Source organism: Ambystoma mexicanum, chromosome 13 (assembly GCF_040938575.1).
Source record: "Ambystoma mexicanum isolate Mex_15411 chromosome 13, UKY_AmexF1_1, whole genome shotgun sequence".
NCBI lineage: Eukaryota > Metazoa > Chordata > Amphibia > Caudata > Ambystomatidae > Ambystoma > Ambystoma mexicanum.
The window spans coordinates 786,446,255-786,465,315 of NC_090938.1; the positions used below are offsets into that span (position 1 = coordinate 786,446,255).

The 19,061-nt window shown below is 44.6% G+C and overlaps 1 protein-coding gene across 2 annotated transcripts in view; it reads right to left on the minus strand.

Moving 5' to 3' along the window:
- The window catches only part of MSH5 (mutS homolog 5), a 402,336-nt gene that overhangs the window by 352,636 nt on the left and 30,639 nt on the right, over positions 1-19,061 (minus strand). The window contains exons 3-4 of one of the 2 annotated variants that reach the window (XM_069635150.1): positions 7,751-7,831; positions 4,127-4,192 (exon numbers count right to left, since the gene is read on the minus strand). In XM_069635150.1, the coding sequence (XP_069491251.1) occupies positions 4,127-4,192; positions 7,751-7,831 (147 nt within the window). Of the gene's footprint in view, positions 1-4,085; positions 4,193-7,750; positions 7,832-19,061 lie in introns of those variants that run through there. The other variant, XM_069635151.1, reaches the window with a different exon arrangement.

Here is a 19,061-nt window from a genome sequence, read left to right on the forward strand (position 1 = left end):
AATTCAGATAGATAGAAAGAACATGTTTAATAAGCATTAAGTATCCCTACTCGCAAAGCTAATTACTTTTTTACTCCCAGAAAAATCATTTCATTCCAAGTAGGGAGTAACATTTTACTAGAGCCCTGCTTGTAACTCTGACATAGGAAGTGAAATGACTGGGCACATAATACAGCCAATAGCTTTGCCCACCCTTCCTCACCACAGCCTAGACAACATTCCCACAATAATGCTACCAGAAATACTGTGTATTCAAAAATGTCATTTCTTTATTTCATCATATCTAATATTTTATGAGCGACCTTGACAAAAGGCCTCTTTGCTCAATTGAAATTCCACAATAGCTTACTGGGGTTGCTTACGGAGCACTGTTGATGAAAATCACATATATTTGCCATTTAAGTTAATAGCAGCAATGCTCAGAGGTACAACAGATTGAGGCTTTCTTCTATAATCATGCAATTTACCGTTATCAGTTAAAAAAGATGCATGGGGTTGCTAGAGGGAATAAACGCAGAACACATGATTATATTAAAAATCCCTCAGCAGCTGAGCATAGAAAGAAACGAAAAGGTGCTGTTTCCTACACTCTGCTGTACCGCCGAAACATCTGACTTGGTTTTTGAAGGTTGCTGATTTGTTCTTCAACCCGAAGGAGTGTTCTCCTGTGCCCTTTGACCCATTCCCCTCCCCGGCTCCTGTGCTAACCTCCAATACGAGTTGACAGGGCTCTGAATAAATGGAGGGATTGAAGCAGTAAAACAGTAACTGGGATATTTGCATACCCACAATACCTTGCAATAATACCATATTTAAAGCCTCACCATGAAATGTGAAAATGTAATCATTCTGCATGTGCAAAATTATTTTGTAGTGTTTCCAAGATGGTTTGCAACATACCACACCCTTATGTTGTTGAGTAGGATTATACAAGTGCTCAGTGAAACTGTATTTGCATAACAGCGAGTTACGATATAATTTGTTAAGGTCTATACCCCATAGAACTCTGAAAACTTGGAAAGAATACAGATTGTGTGAAAAGCACTCTAGATTTCTGAACATCCGCTGCCCTAATACAATACACGAATAATGCCAGATTTGTATGCCAGGCATAGCCAATACCTATTATCCTTTGCAGGCCACATACATGATATGGCAATGTTGCTCTAATGTAAGCAATGCTGAAGTAGAAGATGCTGAGCAGGACATTTACCTACTGAAAATCCTTCCAGTGCAAATTAATATTTGAGTTTTATAATGCGTCAACTTGCAAGGGGACGGCTTGTGTGACATTTACAAAGAATAGGAAGCACGGGATCAGGTAACACATCCAAGTAGCCTGCTTACTTACACTCAGTACCTGATATTTGAGCTGACACTCGGGTTACCTAGTGTGGGTGACGTTTTTGCTAAGGCACCATGAGAAATTCTTGTGCTTGCACGTTATTCATAATATATCAACCATACAAGTGGATGCAGGTACAAGTCTGGTAACCTTCCCCAGAGCCACGATAGGCAGAGTCAAGGTTGTCTGGTAATATCTAAATGTGGCTTGGGCAGGAAGTTAGAGTCATAAGGTACAAGTGTGGTATATTCAAGTATAGGTAGTCATGGGTGGGAGGGAGGATAATTTGGTTAATGTGTGCAGGCAGATCTTTGTTAGATCTTCTAATAATGGAGCCACTTTTTCACATGTGGTTTTAACGTCTTGTTGGTGTGTACTGTTTTTAGGTTTTTTAGGTTTTTAAAGCCAGACTTGCATAGTAGATTAATGTAAATAGGCAAGACCAGAATATCAATGCTAGTTAGTATTATTGAGCTTTATTCTGAGAGAAAGCAAATGTTAGGTACCTGCTGTGGCTTGTGCCTTATTACATCTTTTTAAATAGCTAGGAATTGTCTGTATGCGCTGCTCAAACTCTTCTGAGCGGCACTCACAAGGAACCTGGGCAAGCGCACAGCTTAGAGGGAACATTGGTCACAACTATTGCGGCTACAAATAAGTCTGGCTGCTGTGCTCAGTACCATTTTGTGGAGGTTCGAAATACAGACAAATGCACTTGTACAGCCTGCTAAAAAACAGAGCTTCAATTAGCTTCACTTTGTGACCCATTTTCCAAGATTTGTGGGGGGGATCTGTTTTTCAGGTGGGATAAGTGTTGATTTTGAGACAGTGGTTATCCAGGGTGATCGACCATTTGGATGAGATTTGGGGTGGGAACAATGTTGTACATGTGTTTTGTGTGTGTTAAAGCAGCGTTTGTTCATTAGAAGCCCCTTTTAAATCATGGTTCGATTATCAAATTAGAAGTGAGGTTTGTTAGCCACTTGCATGCCATACACTGACAACTGGAGAGGTTCTATAAATGTTTGTAAGATAGACACAAGGGGAAACATGCTGGAGTAAAAAGCCTGGGTGATAAGGATACAACCTGGTGGACCCTGCATTTATATAGTTACAATGGGAAAGGGAGGTGGCATCGTAGCTAGGGGAGCTGAACTTTCACTGATTGGTTCTTGAAAAAGGGTTCAATCCATTTAATGGCACTCGCCTAGTCCCATTATACTCCCTAATCTACTGATAATTATCTTACAGTCCTACCATGTATTATTCAGCAGAAAGGTCAAGCAGAACGCGGACCCCCACTATGGTTATTATCAGTAGCCTTAAGAATTGCCTCTGACATTCAGAAGGGACGTTTTTGTGCTCGTTCCGGCTGGACTCTGATTGGCCATCATGCAGCTGGCCCCGAGATTCAACGTGATTCTTACGCTGGGTTGTAGCAATTCCCACCACTCTCGTGGCTGGAATGGCGAGGTGGAAATTCATCCGAAGGTGGATATTTTTTTTGTTATGGTCTGCATTGTTTCTTTAGGCAATGGCGAACGTTGCTCGTTTCAAAGGCACCAGTGGAAAAGAAAAGTCAGAATTCTGAATTCTTTTTCAGAATTCTCAAATGGTATACAGAAATTAGAATTAGGAGATATAATTAAAACTGGACCAGAGAATTAGAAATTAAAATATGCAGTTTTCAGGTAACAGGCAGAAATGCACTTCAAAATGATATATGGCATTCTGAGCTGGCCAGGACACGCAGAACAAAAAAAAAAAAAAAGGCTTTCCGGATTAAAAACTAAAATATGAAATCCTGTATTGGAATATGGTATTCGGAATTACCTATAATATATTCTGATTCAGCATATCTTAAAACATGGATTATCTCTATTAGGCTAACACATGATTGTGGTTTCTGGCGCACATGAACACATACATAGGTCATGAAGATAAAGCAGATCAGAAAGGACCCACTGTGGCACTGACAATGAACAACCAAAAATATGCCCTAGCCTAATAAAATGTACCATCTTTTCAAGAGAACCTGATGGAATTTACTGGGGGGAAAATGGATTTTCAAGTACCCAACACTGCACCCCGCCCCGCCCCACCCCCTGTTCACTGATATATGAACAGCTGAATTCTAATAAGGTATTCTGAAATGTGAAATGGTGACACGAAAATAAAATTCTAAAATGAATTGATTTCTTAATTGAGCTGTGTTTTCTTGGATTCCCCAGAAAATTGGGAAAGGAAATGTGTAATTCTGATTAAGAACAGAGACTTCTGAATCAACATGCCCAGTTACAAATGAGCCTTTGGAATTTCATATCAGCAATTGCATTTTTCTTTAGAAATCCAAACTGGCATGTGGTATTCACATTGAAAATGTAATTCTGAAATAAACAGTTTCTCCAGACGGGCCTGAGGTTGTCCAAGCTGGGGACTGAAATACCGACCTGATATAGAGAATTTGTAGACTGAGAAATTGAATTCTGAGTCGGCACATGGCATACTGAAAATCAAATGAAATATGGAAGTCCAACATACAACTACAAATAGAACCATGGCAAATGAAGTCTGGATTTAAATCTCAAATTCCCAATTGTGATGTGGCATTTGGAGATGACATATCAAATCAGAATGACATAGGACATTACTCAAGCATATTTCAGCAATGCAACATTTAGCACAGTCCCATGTTCCCATTTAGGATGAACTTCCTCCACCCCTAGGCTACAGCCCAAACCTTTGGAAAGCTTGACACTCTAAAAAGAGAAGATACTCCACCAAAGTCCAGGTTCGGGAAGAGCACAATCTCCGGTCTTCGGTCTGTGTCGTCAGGACCATCAGAGCCTGCAATGAGGGAGGAAAGCGTAAGAGACTCAGAGTTCATCTTTGTATCCTGGGAAGTGCCTGCAGCCTAGCTCTTCTCGCAATTCAGCATTGCCAGCCTTTATGATATATCATACGTACATACACCTAGATCAAGTGTAAAACACAAGAAATACCATGGTACTTGTGAGGTGCAGAAGCAAGCTATCAAAGAGGCTATGGGGGCCTAAATAAACGCCACCTATTTTGTGGTATGACCCCCTGGAGGTGGTGTATGAAGGGCTTTCCCAGAGCCACTCTCCTCTGAGAAATTGCTTGTGCTTGAGTGTAGTTGTAAGACTGGTAGAAAGGTGTGGGAGACTTAATGCTCAAGCACAAAGGCATTTATGCACAATACTTTGCAGATAAGCAAGCGAGAGACTTGCGAGCTGGATCAGATTGAGCAATAACTCTATGCCATGCTGAAGTGCAACAGTAGTTAGAGGGGAGATTAGGGGGCTTGTGAATAGTACACACAAAGGTAAATGAAGAGACTACTTAACACAGAGAATTAGGTAGCACGTTTTCAGGGCTGCCATGACAGCGCTGGCTGAGGCTAAAATGGCTGCCGCCACACTAGCATCCGGCGCCTGCAGAATGCTTTCCAATTATGCAATTACACACGAGGAACTGGAAACACCACTCCATTTTCGAATGCTGAGCAGGGAGAAGAAACATAGGAGGAAGAGGCATAACCACAACTAGAGTGAGACAAATCTAACCAACAATAAGATCTAATGTAAGATGTGTAACCCATACAATAGGAGGCAGAAGCAGACAAGGAGTGTTGGAGTTAAGAATGCAAGTTGGAATGCTGGTGCACGAGAAGATGAGAAGGAGTGAAGAGAAACAACAGTCTAGTTCTTGAATGTCATTGATAAGAGCCTGCAACTCTTTGCTGGTCGGCTATTACAACTCCAGTCTGAAGGGTATCCTGCCTGGTTGTGGAGGAGGGAGAAATCCCTGCTGGTAATCATTATGGGTAAAGCCTCAGGCATGGGTTGAATTATAAGATGTAGCCTATGGATGTTTGCTGTGTCTACACTTCTGTAGACTACAAAGGTGGCACATGGCCAAGGGGTTAATATAATTGAGCCCAGAAACCAACTAAAGAGAGAATCACATCGGGGCATACAAACCACAAAGAAGTCAGAAAAGTGTGTTGGGTGATATAAACGCCCTGTAACTGGAGTGATTTGAGAAGCGGCCTCATAGCAGCTGCATCCCTGGACCTGGCTTTCATTTGCACATAGGGATCTTGCGTAGGAAACTTATCTAGGACCTCTTAGATCAGATCTTTGCACTTCCGATTAAGCCTCCAGCCTGACACCAGCGCACTTCAGAGATATTGCTTTGTATGTTCCAGTTGATGCCTTAGGTCCAGTGGAATATTTACTGACCCCATACCCCTGCAATCAACCCATACAAGAGTAACCCAGTGAATGAACCCTTGAAACATGGATACGGTGGATCAGGTTTGGTCGCAAGAATTGGCCCTTTTAATTGCAACCCGGACCTTGTGTCACTTCCTAAACCTGTTGTCCTGTAGAGCTTGGGTTCAGTCACCAATTCAAATACCTGAATGTGCACTCAGTTCAAATGAAGTATGGACAAACCTTCCTTTGCACATAAGGTCTGCCGTGGCAATTCTTTGTGCATGCACGGTGTGAATCAGGAAGTTTAGAGCAAGTGGCAGGTAGGCTGAAGCAGGGGAAGTGTGTGGCTAAAGGGGTTTTCTATAGTGGCTCTTCGATGTGTACTACCCCTCTTGCCAACTAGATCAATCAATAAAACGTGAATTTTCACATGTAAGTGAACAGGGGGCACAGGGGCTCCAAGAAGACTCCAGAACAAGGTAGGGAACAGCAGCAAACCGGACAATCACAGCCAGTCGCATTATCAAAAGATAAGACGGACAATGGATCAGAACTTGTGGAGTTAACAAGGGGTTAGGGGGCAAGCGTGGAAGGGGTACAAACATGGAATTACACAGGCATTGGTGATTAAGGAGGCATAAATGGAGGAAGTGCGGTAAGGTGGTGCTGGGACCAATACAGAAGGCAGCATTGATGAAGCAGCCACGAAATGCAAGGTTGTCAATGTGGTGACAGACCTTGCAGTTGTATCCTTTCACTAAGACTTTTTCCACCCGAAACCCTGGTGCAAGAAATAAAAATTGAAAGTTATTTTTGGCCATGTCATCTCCACTTATAGCTGGTGCATCCAATGGCTCTCAAATGTGGTACGACGTCCAATCATCAACAGTATTTTATTCAACTGGTGTTTTTCTGAACATTTTTTGCCAAAAAAAAACACCAACATTTTTTGGGGGGGTGGGAAAGGGCATATAAGTGGCTTGGGGGTGGGGGTCGGGAACAGTATACAAATAGGTGGGGCGGGGGAGGCTTGGTGGGAGAACCACCGCAAAAATAAAAAAATAAAGAATTTCAATGAGTTTTTTCGGCAAATATTTTTGGGAAAAACACCAGTCAAAAAAACGGTTGTCGATGATAAGACAATATGACATAGAACCCTCAAATGCAAGCTCTCCCTCTTTCCCTAGACTCCCTTGGCCCTGGTGGAAGATGAACCAGAGAATATGTGTGGCGCAATCCCAGCCAAAGCCTGCAATTCACACAAGGAGTACAGAGAAAGTGACACAAGGGTCATGGTTTGTCCATATACCAGGTGCGGCTACTCTTTAAGGGCCTAACAGGAAAGGTTCCCTTCTATAGACCATGACGGCATTGGGCAGGTTTCACATTATCAATCTTAAAAATCCCAAACAGAAATGTTACCAGAAGGCTTTCAAACATTCTTCCGCTGAAGTAGAAACACATGGCCATCAAAGGCTCCCCAGGAGATGAAGAACCACCATTCCTGGTCAAAGTCGATAAGAGACTGCCTCTGGTAGGCAAAGTAACTTTTCGGTAATTAATTGGAGATCAAGATGAAAAGGGTAGTATGGATGGAGATGGAAAATGATTGTGAAGATAAGAAACGGTAAACAAAGAGGGAGAACATGCACAATACATAATGAGCATAGACAGATCCCCTTTCAGCGGTTTATAGTGATAATGTCGAATTACAAAATGTCGAAAGTCAAAATGTGGAAAAAAAATTAACGAATTTTTTTTTTTCGAATGTCCTTTTTTTTAATTTTCTGTTCGGAATGGGGGGGGGGGCTAAGCCCCCTTTTTTTTAAAACCCTTTTTTTAAACGCACGAAATCAAAAAAAACATGTAAAATAAAAACTAACATAGTCGGGAAAAAAAATTCGGGCTTTTTTTTCAACATTTTTGTCATTCGACTTTGCAGTCGACATTATAACTGCACACCTCTTTCAGCTAGCGGATAACTGATGAACAAGATTGCAAAACAGAAAGGGTCATGAAGAAATCTAGACAGATAGGAGCGAACACTGGTAGGCAAAGGGGACTGACGGTACTTGGTGCAAGTGTTCTCGTAACTCAGGTGGTGAGACCTGCAAAAACCCTACCCAGAAATCCCTCAATAAGCAAAGTGTAATTTGCCACTCACCTACTCGTCTCAGGAAGTCGGACATGTTTTGGTCCTGCTTGGCACTCGTGAGTATGCTCTGAGGCTGAACTTGATCGATAACTGTTGATGGGGCAAAGAAAGAATGATTATGCACCAATAATAGAAAATTATAGAATAATAGAAAGAGGCTGAGGGCCACTGTAACCCTGGAGCTGAAGGCTTGGAGCGGGAGAAAGCAGCTGTGAAAAATAGGTGTTCGCAGGTGCAGGCAGAGGCTTCAGACACTAAGATCATGGTGAGTATAGGTAATAAAAAAAGATAATTCATTAGGGTACCTCCCATAGTCTAATTCGTGAAGTGCCAAACTGGACACAAAAGGGCAAGAGCTCATTTGTTCTTGAGGTACCGAAAGACAACTGGGTTTGCCCGTGCATAAAAAGTAACTTGTTGAGAGAGGGGGGAGTTTTACTTTGTCATGCAAGTAAGCTAACATTTGCCAGTCATCTATTTCTAAGTAATGCATGTCATTCTGCCAAGTTTAGTAATGAACACAAGCTGGGTTCGCCCAAGGGAAAGAGAAATCACTGTTCCGGGGTGGCGTTCTGTGAATGAAGTTTAAAGCATGCCAATAAAATGTGAATATAAATGTAAAGATGAATCATGAAATCTGCGTTTACATGTTTTGTTCCTAGTTGTGATAAGTAGTTCTTACGTGTTGGCTGTTTTTGATGAAACATGACATAACAAGAAATCCCCCAAATGCAAGAGTGTCGTGGTTATCATTGACTTTTTATTTTGGGGTCTGACAAAAGGTGTGACAGTGTTTTTTCCTTGTCTAGCATGATACCAAGCTTTCCAGATGCTTTGTCTGGCATGGTACCAGCCTTTCTAATTTAGCCAAGAAGTCTGTGATAAATGTATATTGACTGAGAGGCAGCATTAAACAGTTCTTACAGCACTATAAACATATTGGGTAAAACTATTAAATCCAGTGACGCTATTTCAGGCTCTTAGCAAGGCAGTGTGAAGCACCCAGACAAGCCCCTGATGAAGAGAGAGATGTCTTTCTATGTCATTGCAGAATAGCTAGGGTCTTGTTTGGCTTCTGAAAATAGTGGCCGTTTTCAAAAGCCAGCCTGCCATCTCTTGACTACAAACAGAGTAGGACAAGATGCCAACTGTACAATGGTCTCCAGTGAGGGTAAACGCCAATCTGCATAACTCCCAAATCTCCCAAGACTAAACTGGAGTATGAGGCCATGAGAGCAGAAATTAACTGGCAAGGTAACTGACACGAACATTGACAGATGTAGGAGTTGCAAAGAACATCCACATCATTACCGGACACTTTCTAGACACAGCTTTGCCCAAAGGCAGATGAGGTGTGTGATTACAGCCAGCCATGATAGAACTGGAAAGATATAATGAAACAACTGCATCTACCTCTCTGACATCAGAGAACAGAAAGAACCTGTAAAACCTGTAGACATCTTGACACAGTCCACTTTCTACTTCAAGTAACAAATCTGCTTTCTACACATTCCCAAGCATTGCGCAATCCGCAAAGACCAACTTAATCTACTTTTTGCTATAGGCCTTGTCACTGACCTGTGCATCATACTGGAGCCCAAACACCCCAATATTGCACTGACCCTGATGATTCACAGCACCACGCTAATAAGGATTCACAGTTCACTAGTAGATAATTCATACATGATCTGGCAATACTGTTTGGTTCTGATAACAAAACATAACAGTAAACATGTTTGGGGAGCAGGTGCAAGTGGATCTAGGTCACCTGGCCTAAGCTGCGCCCACCTGGTGCCTTCCTGCCTGCCGCTTTTTTTCGCCACTTAGCAAGCCCCGCCCACTTTGTGCCTGCCTGCTTGCCGCTCTTTTTCACCACTTAGCAAGCCCCCCCCACCTGATGCCTTCCTGCTTGCTGCTCCTTTTCCCTACTTAAGGAGCCCTCGAGCCTCTTTTCCTTTGTAGATGGGGAGCAGGTGCAAGTGGATCTAGGTCACCTAGCCTAAGCCCCGCCCACCTGGTGCCTTCCTGCCTGCCGCTCTTTTTCCCTACTTAAGGAGCCCTCCAGCCCCTTTTCCTTTGTAGATGGGGAGCAGGTGCAAGTGGATCTAGGTCACCTGGCCTAAGCCCCGCCCACCTGGTGCCTTCCTGCCTTTGGTCTTTTTCACCACTTAGCAAGCCCCACCCACCTGGTGCCTTCCTGCTTGCCGCTCTTTTTCACCACTTAGCAAGCCCCGCCCACCTGGTACCTTCCTGCTTGCCGCTCCTTTTCCCTACATAAGGAGCCCTCCAGCCTCTTTTCCTTTGCAGATGGGGAGCAGGTGCAAGTGGATCTAGGTCACCTGGCCTAAGCCCCGCCCACCTGGTGCCTTCCTGCCTGCCGCTTTTCCCTACTTAAGGGGCCCTCCAGCCTCTTTTCCTTTGCAGATGGGGAGCAGGTGCAAGCAGATATAGGTCACCTGGCCTAAGCCCCGCCCACCGGGTGCCTTCCTGCCTGCCGCTTTTCCCTACTTAAGGAGCCCTCCAGCCTCTTTTCCTCTGCAGATGGGGAGCAGGTGCAAGTGGATCTAGGTCACCTGGCCTACGCACCACCCACCTTCTTAGCCCTGCCTCTTCCTTCCTGCTCTTAACTCTCAGATCAAGGGCGTCCCTTGGCTGGGCGTCCAAAGCGAAGGGCAGATGAAGAAAAGGGCAGTTCCTGTTCGGACCAGGAGGACCCAGGGCCCGACCTCCTGCTCAGACAGCAGTTAAGCATGCACCAACATGCGCTACTCCCTCTGTCCCCACAGGCCATCCCCAACCCCATTCTCGCACACAGGTGTTGTCTGTTTTGCTTGATTCTTCTACCCTGCTCCCCCCTCATCCTCCTCAAGCCTACTTCTGCAGGAGTCTGTCCTGATAAATTCTGGTTTCACCATCACCGTCTTTATGGACTTAGGATTCACGGTGAGTTTCCCTTTCTCAACTCTCATGCTGGACTTCCTTTGCTTCTTGTACTCATGGTGGCCCTGAATCATGCTGTTCGCATCTTCATCTTGTATCCTGGCATTATGTGTTACTACTGACTTCTGCAATTGTATTCACTCTCCCCTCTTGCTTCTCCACTCTTGACTGCTAAGTCTCTGTTCTCTCCTCCTTTCACCTCTCCCTTTTCCTATCTCCTCCCCTTACTTTCTTCTATGCACTTACTCTATCAGAATTGTCCCTGGACCTAGTATGATAGCAACCTTGTCTGTCTCCTCCCCCCACCCCTTACTCCCCCCCTCCACCAGTACTATCTGAAATGGCGTCAGGCCTAGTATGATAGACACTTGTTTTGTTCCTCCCCCACCTTTCTGCACCCCTCTCACTCACCTAATGTTTTTCTCCAGCTCTACCAGAAATGCCATCAGGCCTAGTACGGTAGTTGCCTGTCTGTCTCCATTTCCTTCCCACTCTCCCCCTCCCTGCCTTATCTTTGTCTTAGCTCTTGCACTATCTGAAATGTCGTCAGGCCGAGTACGATAGTTAATTTCACATCCTTACTGTTCATGGCCTGTAAGAATGTCATTGTATTTTCCCTTGTTCGCTCCCTTGCCTTGAAGCGCTTTGAAACACATTGTGTATAGGCACTATATAAATAAACTATCATATCATATCTCAGGACAACCTTCATCCAGAAGGCCAGAATCTTGATTCCATCAGGAAAGAGATGATACAAATGAGAAGTCACTTGTTGAGAGTGAACAAGCGATGCAGGCTCCCAAGACCTACTGATTAGATCATTATGCCAATGAGCTAAATCCTGCAAACTCTGACAAATTTGAGATATTTCAGAGATTTCCCATTTGTGACCCTCCACCAGCACAGAAATAGGTGGAAGTGAATGCTGATGAACAGGTTGCACCTGAGACTGAAAGACCGGGTGACTCCTCCCCTGCCCCCAAGTAAACAGGCAACAGAAGGCCAAGAACTACAGGACTGGCAAAGGGATCAACAGCAAGGGGCCCATAAAATGGTGGAACCAACTGAACTGTCCAAAAACAAATATGGCAATACTATGAGGGCAACCAAATAATTGCCCACAGAATAATTCAGTGCTGTTATCTCAACAGGTCAGCACTGTTCTTTGTGGTCTCCTTTACTGCACATACATTGTCAGTAACAACAGTTTGCAACTCTAGCACATTTCTGCATCAAAGGCTCTGAAGTGGGAAACCTATTAGGAAGCAACAACATCTGGGAAACGAAGAGGAAGCATTTCATATAAAAAAGGGTACTGTAACAAAGTTCCCTGCCTGACTTCTAGGGTAAAGGCTCTGTTGCACACAGCGGCTTCATGTACCACCCGCTAAGAGATGCTGGGCCTTGCGGCAGACGGATGAAGATCCACTGGCATACTTCAGGGAGAAAAGAGCGAAGATTATTTTTCTGAAATAACTTTCAGTTTTTTCTCCCCTGATCATTTCTGACTTGGCCCTCCACCCCCATCCTCACCCCCACCCCCTACTTACCTTTCTGCTGACTCGCTGTGTCCCTGCAATGCCTGTTCCCTTTCACTTCTCTGATCGGGAACCGGCGCTGCATGTTCCTTTCCTTTTTTCTTTTTTTTCCGGGTCCGGCTGCGGGGGACACCCCGCAACTCCCACTCACAATATAGTGAGCAAGGGTTCGGGGGACACCCGCACAGCCCTAGCAACTGAAGGGAGGATTTGGTTGAAAGATGTGAAAAGAACAGGATTGGAACCTGATCATGAGTACGAGAATTAGTTGTCACTGGATTTCTAACACACATGATCTATGTTGTACGTCTTTCTGTCTATGTTGTCAGCTGTTCTCTATGTTGACAAAGGTGTATAATAAACCAAGAGTCGTAATAAAAGTTTTTTAAAAATAACAATGTGATAGACAGGGCCGATTACACATACAGGCGAGCCAGAAGGGCCCAGGGAATGTGCTCTTCCTTTGAGGAGTACATTGAAGGAAATGATTTGCTTGTGATGTGCCATACCTATAATCCACTTGTATTCATCAGCTGTATTGCTAATTCTGCCACAAGTATGCCATGTAATGTCAAATATCTTGTTTTCCTGTTTCGTTCTATGTGTGGTTGAGTTTAATACAATCTTTGAATGAAAACAGCAGGAGCTTTGGCATCGTTGATAACATATGACTTAGTTGCATCACAACTTCAAGTATATGACACTGATACTACTCTTCCGAGGACGAGTACATTGGAATGTCATTCAGGTATGCAATCATGAAATTGATGTGAGAGAAAGGAGAATTCATAGATCTCTTAGAAACTGATAACACACCACTTAACTTAAAGGCATTACGCAATATTTGCAATGACCCAATACCATTCTAAAAGCAATTTACCATTATTCACCCAACCTTGTTCAAGGGAACAATACATTTTAGTAAAAATAATGACACCTCTAATTTGGCTGGTTAAATGTGATTTTACCAACCCAAATTTCAGAGTGGTACATTTAATCGTGACCATAATCCCGACTCATTTTAACCCCTTACCCCATATATATTTAATTAATATTTACGTGTGTTTTCTGTATTATGCACTACGGTGAAATGTACCACTATGTTTTGTTTTCGGTAAAATGACTGGGTACCATTTGGCTCCAGTTTATCATCAAATAAAGTAAAGCATCATCAATTCTTTATAGATGTATTATTTAAACCCCTATAATCCATATAGGGGAGCAATTCTAATAACGTATTGGCATAAACAATTGCTAAGCCGATGCACAGGATTTAGGCCATTGCCTTTATTCTCTTCTATGTAGTCCTGCAAGGGTTTCCTCCAATCCAGTCTCAGGAGCTTCATATCCAGACTTTGGTGTACAGTTAGCATCATACAATGACGTGCCAACAATAATTGGCTGGTAGGCCTAGTACCTATGCAGGCTACTTCTCTCCAACCAAGAAATCCCAAACATTAGAAGAAATTTGGGATATGGGAATAAAATCAAAAAACAAAATAATAATTTGTCTGAGTAGAAACTTGACCATAAGCAAAAATGGTTCTGTTCACAGCATGGACAAGATACACCTGGGACATGGGCTTTGCAGGAACCCCAAACTGCTTAGCCTGTGTCTGATCCATGAACATACCCGAGGCACCAGAGTCCACTAAGATAAACGTCTGTTCATCAAAAAAGCAGTATCTTTAACATTATCCTTCAATTACGATCAGCTGAGACGAAGATTAGCTACCTCAGGAAGAATTATCTCACCACCCAAACAAACCATCACTTTAGGTAGTGAGGTAAGTCAGGCACTGGAGACTGACGGGTGGCCCGCCACAATTAACCACGCTGGAGACTGGAAGCAGTTCCAAGGGTTTTTATTTAAAATCACAAATAGTTGTTCTAAGGGATTCCAAGGTAGGTCTCAGGCTAATGGGGTTTGTGACGAATCAAGGGAATTCGTCCCTTCCCCTTGTGAGGCTAGGGAGGTGAGTCCGGCACTCCAGTTCTTATGAGAAACATGATGGCATATATGGGACTACCTAATATGCCAAATGGTTTCAAGTCCCGAGACTTGACTGAAGAGAAAACTAATTTACACCATTATAAGGAAGAAAAGGAAATTGCGTCTTTAAGGTCCCTCCAATTAAATGGGACAAGTAAGTTGAAGGAGGAGTGCATACCGAACAAAGGCGAGACAGCGAGATGCATACGAAGGCAGGGGAGGCCCCAAGTACGTGTAATACCTGAAGAGGCAGAGCGATAGAGAGAAGTGGAGCCAGCGATGAGCAGGCCGGCTCTGAATGGCAGAAGGAAAAGCTGGAAGCTCAGCGTGTGCAAGAAGGGAGAAACAAGGCCGACGGGTGCCCATAGCTCAGTGGTGGCGTGACCACGAGGAGTTTATGGTGGGTAGACCACCCATCCAAATACGCCAACACCACCCAGCCCAAACCGCAGAAAACAGTCTGGTTATCCTGTGGAGGTACCAAGACCCTGTGAAGGGGTAAGAAAACCGCAAGAAAAGTACAATGGCAAAACCAACCCGACCAAGCAGAGGAACAAAAGAGAAGGTCCCAAGACAATAAGGGCCCCAGAGACGTTCCCTGGAGCACTGAAGATAACAGGGAGAACGGGAAGCCAAAAGGAACTTGTTATGTAACCAGAGATACTCGTCCCAGTATAAGTGACGAACATTTAAAACAAAAGCTAATGAACTTGAACTGTGAAAATGTGAGAAAAAGAGTCATAGAAGACCCTGAAATGGAATCCAATACTGCTAGGGGATCATTACCCTAGGAAGGGGGGAAACTATCCCATTATTCAACAAGGAAAGAGTGGAATACAACAGAGAGAAAACACTGTGAAAAGAAAGACAGAGAAACCCCTAAGATAAATAACATACAAAAGAGGCCAGGTTGAAAAGAGCTAAACAATAACTGTCCAGAGAGCATGACCCACCCAGGGAAATATAATTTCCAAGGTTACTCAGAGTCCAGTAACCCGGACCCAAAGGTTTGAAAAAGGATAAAGAAGGATATATCTAAAGAGGAGAGGAAAGCCAACAGTATCTTCAGAGAGCTACGTAAATTGATAAAGTAACGAGAGACGATTTATACATTGCATATTAACAAGAGAAAGAAAGAAGAAAACTGCAAGAAGCAATCCTCAGGAGAAGGGAGTCGTGCTCCTGACCTTAGTTTGTTTAGAAGAGTGGTAGGGTCAGCCAGGGCTAGTTTTGGACACCGGACGTATTCCTTTTGGACATTCACTGATGACTGACAAGCACCTTAGTTAGTAAAATAGGTAGGGAACACCCCATAGTCATAGGCAAAAATAGGATATATTATTATTTAATAGCCACTGTTGGAACTGTCCTCAAGAGTCTCCATATCCTTCTTCTGACCCGCCACAAGTTATTGGGGATGTTTGGCGCTAGGGCTGACCCTCTCTACCCATTTCCTGTTGGTTTACCCCATCTCTAGCCCAGGGTGTGTTATTATCTCGCCAACGCGGACACCTATCTGTCGGATGTGTCTGACTAAGGCTGATAGTGTTTTCCCCAACATGTTCCCTTTGTCTCCCCTTGTCATAAATCACCAATGTATCAATTGAAAAGGATACGGTAACCAAAAAAGGATACAATTGGTAGGGCTCTTCCGGATCCTTTTTCACATGACTTGATTGTAGGTAGGTCAAATTAGACCTTCCAAATGATACAACTCTCTGACTGATAAAACAGGCAGAGAGATGGATCACTGGAAAGGGCGTGGGTATTGTATCGTAAGATATGCCTAGGATAGATAAAGTATCATAAGAAACTGTCCCAAACTCAAATCACTATGATAGCACAGTATTAGCATTAATTCGAAACACTAACCTTATGGCCAAACTGAAGAATTCAACGAAAGTATCTTGAAGGAAACCAGGAGTTGAAACAACGATAAAGGAGGGGAAGATTAGTAAGGGAGACTTATCCCGAACGGCACGAGGCTCACGCTAGATACCGGGTTGGTGCACCACAGGATAGTGTCCAAAGTACTGTGCACAATCACCTTCCAATAGTTCATGAAATACTCTCTTTCCCACGAAGAACAAAATTAGTTTTTCACCTGTTAACTGTCACAGGCACCAAAGGTTCAAAGAAGTTCAGAAAACCACATGCAGGATTGCACGCGACAGCGTACACGCAGCCAGGCCAGCCGCGCTTGGAGACAGCGTTTCAGCGTGAAGATTTAGCAAGCAAACAGGATACACGCAGCTCAGGACAGCCGCGCTTGCAGACAGCGTCCGCGTGGATATTTAGCACGCGGACAGGATACACGCAGCTCAGGACAGCCGCGCTTGCAGACAGCGTCCGCGTGGAGATTTGGCACGCGAACAGGATACACTCAGCTCAGGACAGCCGCGCTTGCAGACAGCGTCCGCGTGGAGATTTGGCACGCGAACAGGGTACACGCAGCTCAGGACAGCCGTGCTTGCAAACAGCGTCCGCGTGGAGATTTGGCACGCGAACAGGATACACGCAGCTCATGACAGCCGCGCTTGCAGACAGCGTCCGCGTGGAGATTTGGCACGCGAACAGGATACACGCAGTTCAGGACAGCCGCGCTTGCAGACAGCGTCCGCGTGGAGATTTGGCACGCGAACAGGATACACGCAGCTCAGGACAGCCGCGCTTGCAGACAGCGTCCGCGTGTAGATTTGGCACGTGAACAGGATACACGCAGCTCAGGACAGCTGCGCTTGCAGACAGTGTCCGCGTGAAGATTTGGTACGCGAACAGGATACCCGCAGCTCAGGACAGCCGTGCTTGCAAACAGCGTCCGCGTGGAGATTTGGCACGTGAACAGGATACACGCAGCTCAGGACAGCCGCGCTTGCAGACAGCGTCCGTGTGGAGATTTGGCACGCGAACAGGATACACGCAGCTCAGGACAGCCGCGCTTGCAGACAGCGTCCGCGTGTAGATTTGGCACGCAAACAGGATACACATAGCTAAGGACAGCCACGCTTGCAGACAGCGTCCGCATGGAGATTTGGTACGCGAACAGGATACACGGCTCCAGGAATTAGCGTGTGGAGGAAAACACACTCAAAAACAGGCCAAAGAAGTTGCTGAAGGGAATGCGATAACGCAGGTCCGGAGTTCAGCTACAAAACGCCAAAATTGACTTAATCAGAAGCAGCGATCAGCGTTTCCACGCTGCTTATGTACGCACTGCCGTGATACACGTGACGGAACTAAATCACGTGAATTTTAACGACGTGAAAAATGCAGACGTCGTTTTCCGGGCAATGCATCGAACAACCTCCATTTCGAGTAGAATGGTCTAGTGGTTCTATGGGCGTAACTCATTTTGTATGGAGAGGTCGTTCCTGGTCCAAAGTTATGTCCAGCAGGCATGACACCCCTCCCTAGCTTGGTTGCGCTTGAAACACTTGTGCATAAGCGCATCATTGATGATGACCTATCATCAATCAATCTGAATGTCTCCAGGCCTAGTATGGTTGTTTGTTTTTTATATCCCCCCCCCCTCCTTCTCTCCACACTCCATGTCATGTACTTGTACTATCTGACAAGTCATTAGGCCTAGTACGGCAGCTTATTGATTGTATGCTCTTTCCTTCTCCCCCACTCTTCTCTCCTTCCCTCCTGTCATGCACTTGCACTAGTAGAAATGCCTCAGGCCTAGTATGCTAGTTAATTTTATTAGATAATTCGGAAACTTCAAGGCCTAAGAAGGAGTACTGTATGCCCTTGTTCCCTTACCGCCTTGAAGCGCTTTGAAGCACTTCACTTGTGTATACACGCTTTACAAATAAACAATTACAATGACAATGTTGGCTAACTAACTCCCTAGGGACGTTCTAATCTTTCCCTGACCTAGCCTGCTTAGTACTCTAGAAAGTTAGGGATGGTGCCTTCTTTTATCCGGTGTCACTCCTCTGTCTCCCACACCCAATCTCTCCTGACCACCCCCCTCTACTCTAGGCCCCAAAATGTTCTCCCCCACCATTCTAAAAGTCCCTCCGATCTCTCACTCTGCCTTTCCACCACCACCCTTTTATCTGACATCTCTTACTTCTTAATTCCTTCAATTACTATTATCGCTACCTCCTACTACCTCCGCTGTTATCTTCTCCTCTGTCCTTCCTCATACACTACCTCCTCACCTGTCACTATTCTCCTGTTGTAATCTGTCTCACTCTACACTGATAGTTACTCCTAATTTTCCCGCTCACTGTTGCTCTTACTATTCTGTTGTTCCTACTATTTCTACTCTGTACTTAACCCTTGCTATCTCCCTCTTCTTCCTATTTCCGCTCTACTGCTTCTTCTACTCACTAACGCTCCCTACTACATGCTCCACTTCCAATATTATCCTTTACCCCGACTACCACTACTCTACTTACTCCCACTGCCTCACTCGCTATTTCCTTACTCCTCCACTTCCAACTACTACAACTTCGGCCAATACTGACACTAACACTCTGCTACTCCTACTCTACCTCTACTCACCACACTTTCCGCTCTCACACTCAAACACTCAACAGACCGTCTTTTAACAATAGCCTCCGCCCTCCAATCGCACTACACTCCTCTGGTCTCTCCGACACCTCCTTCACCACCTCCTGTCCTCACCCTTCTGGCCCACACTACAGCATTCACACACACCTCCTTAAATACCCCACCCCCTCCCAGGATTGTCCAACTTACCATACCAAATCACTTACCTCCCTTGAGGGGGTGTGACATGGGCTGGCTGTGGGAAGGGCTTCAAAAAGCCTTGTAAGCCCCACCCCTTTCCCAATATGGACCATTTACTGGTCCTTGGGGAGGTGTGAAGTTTAAG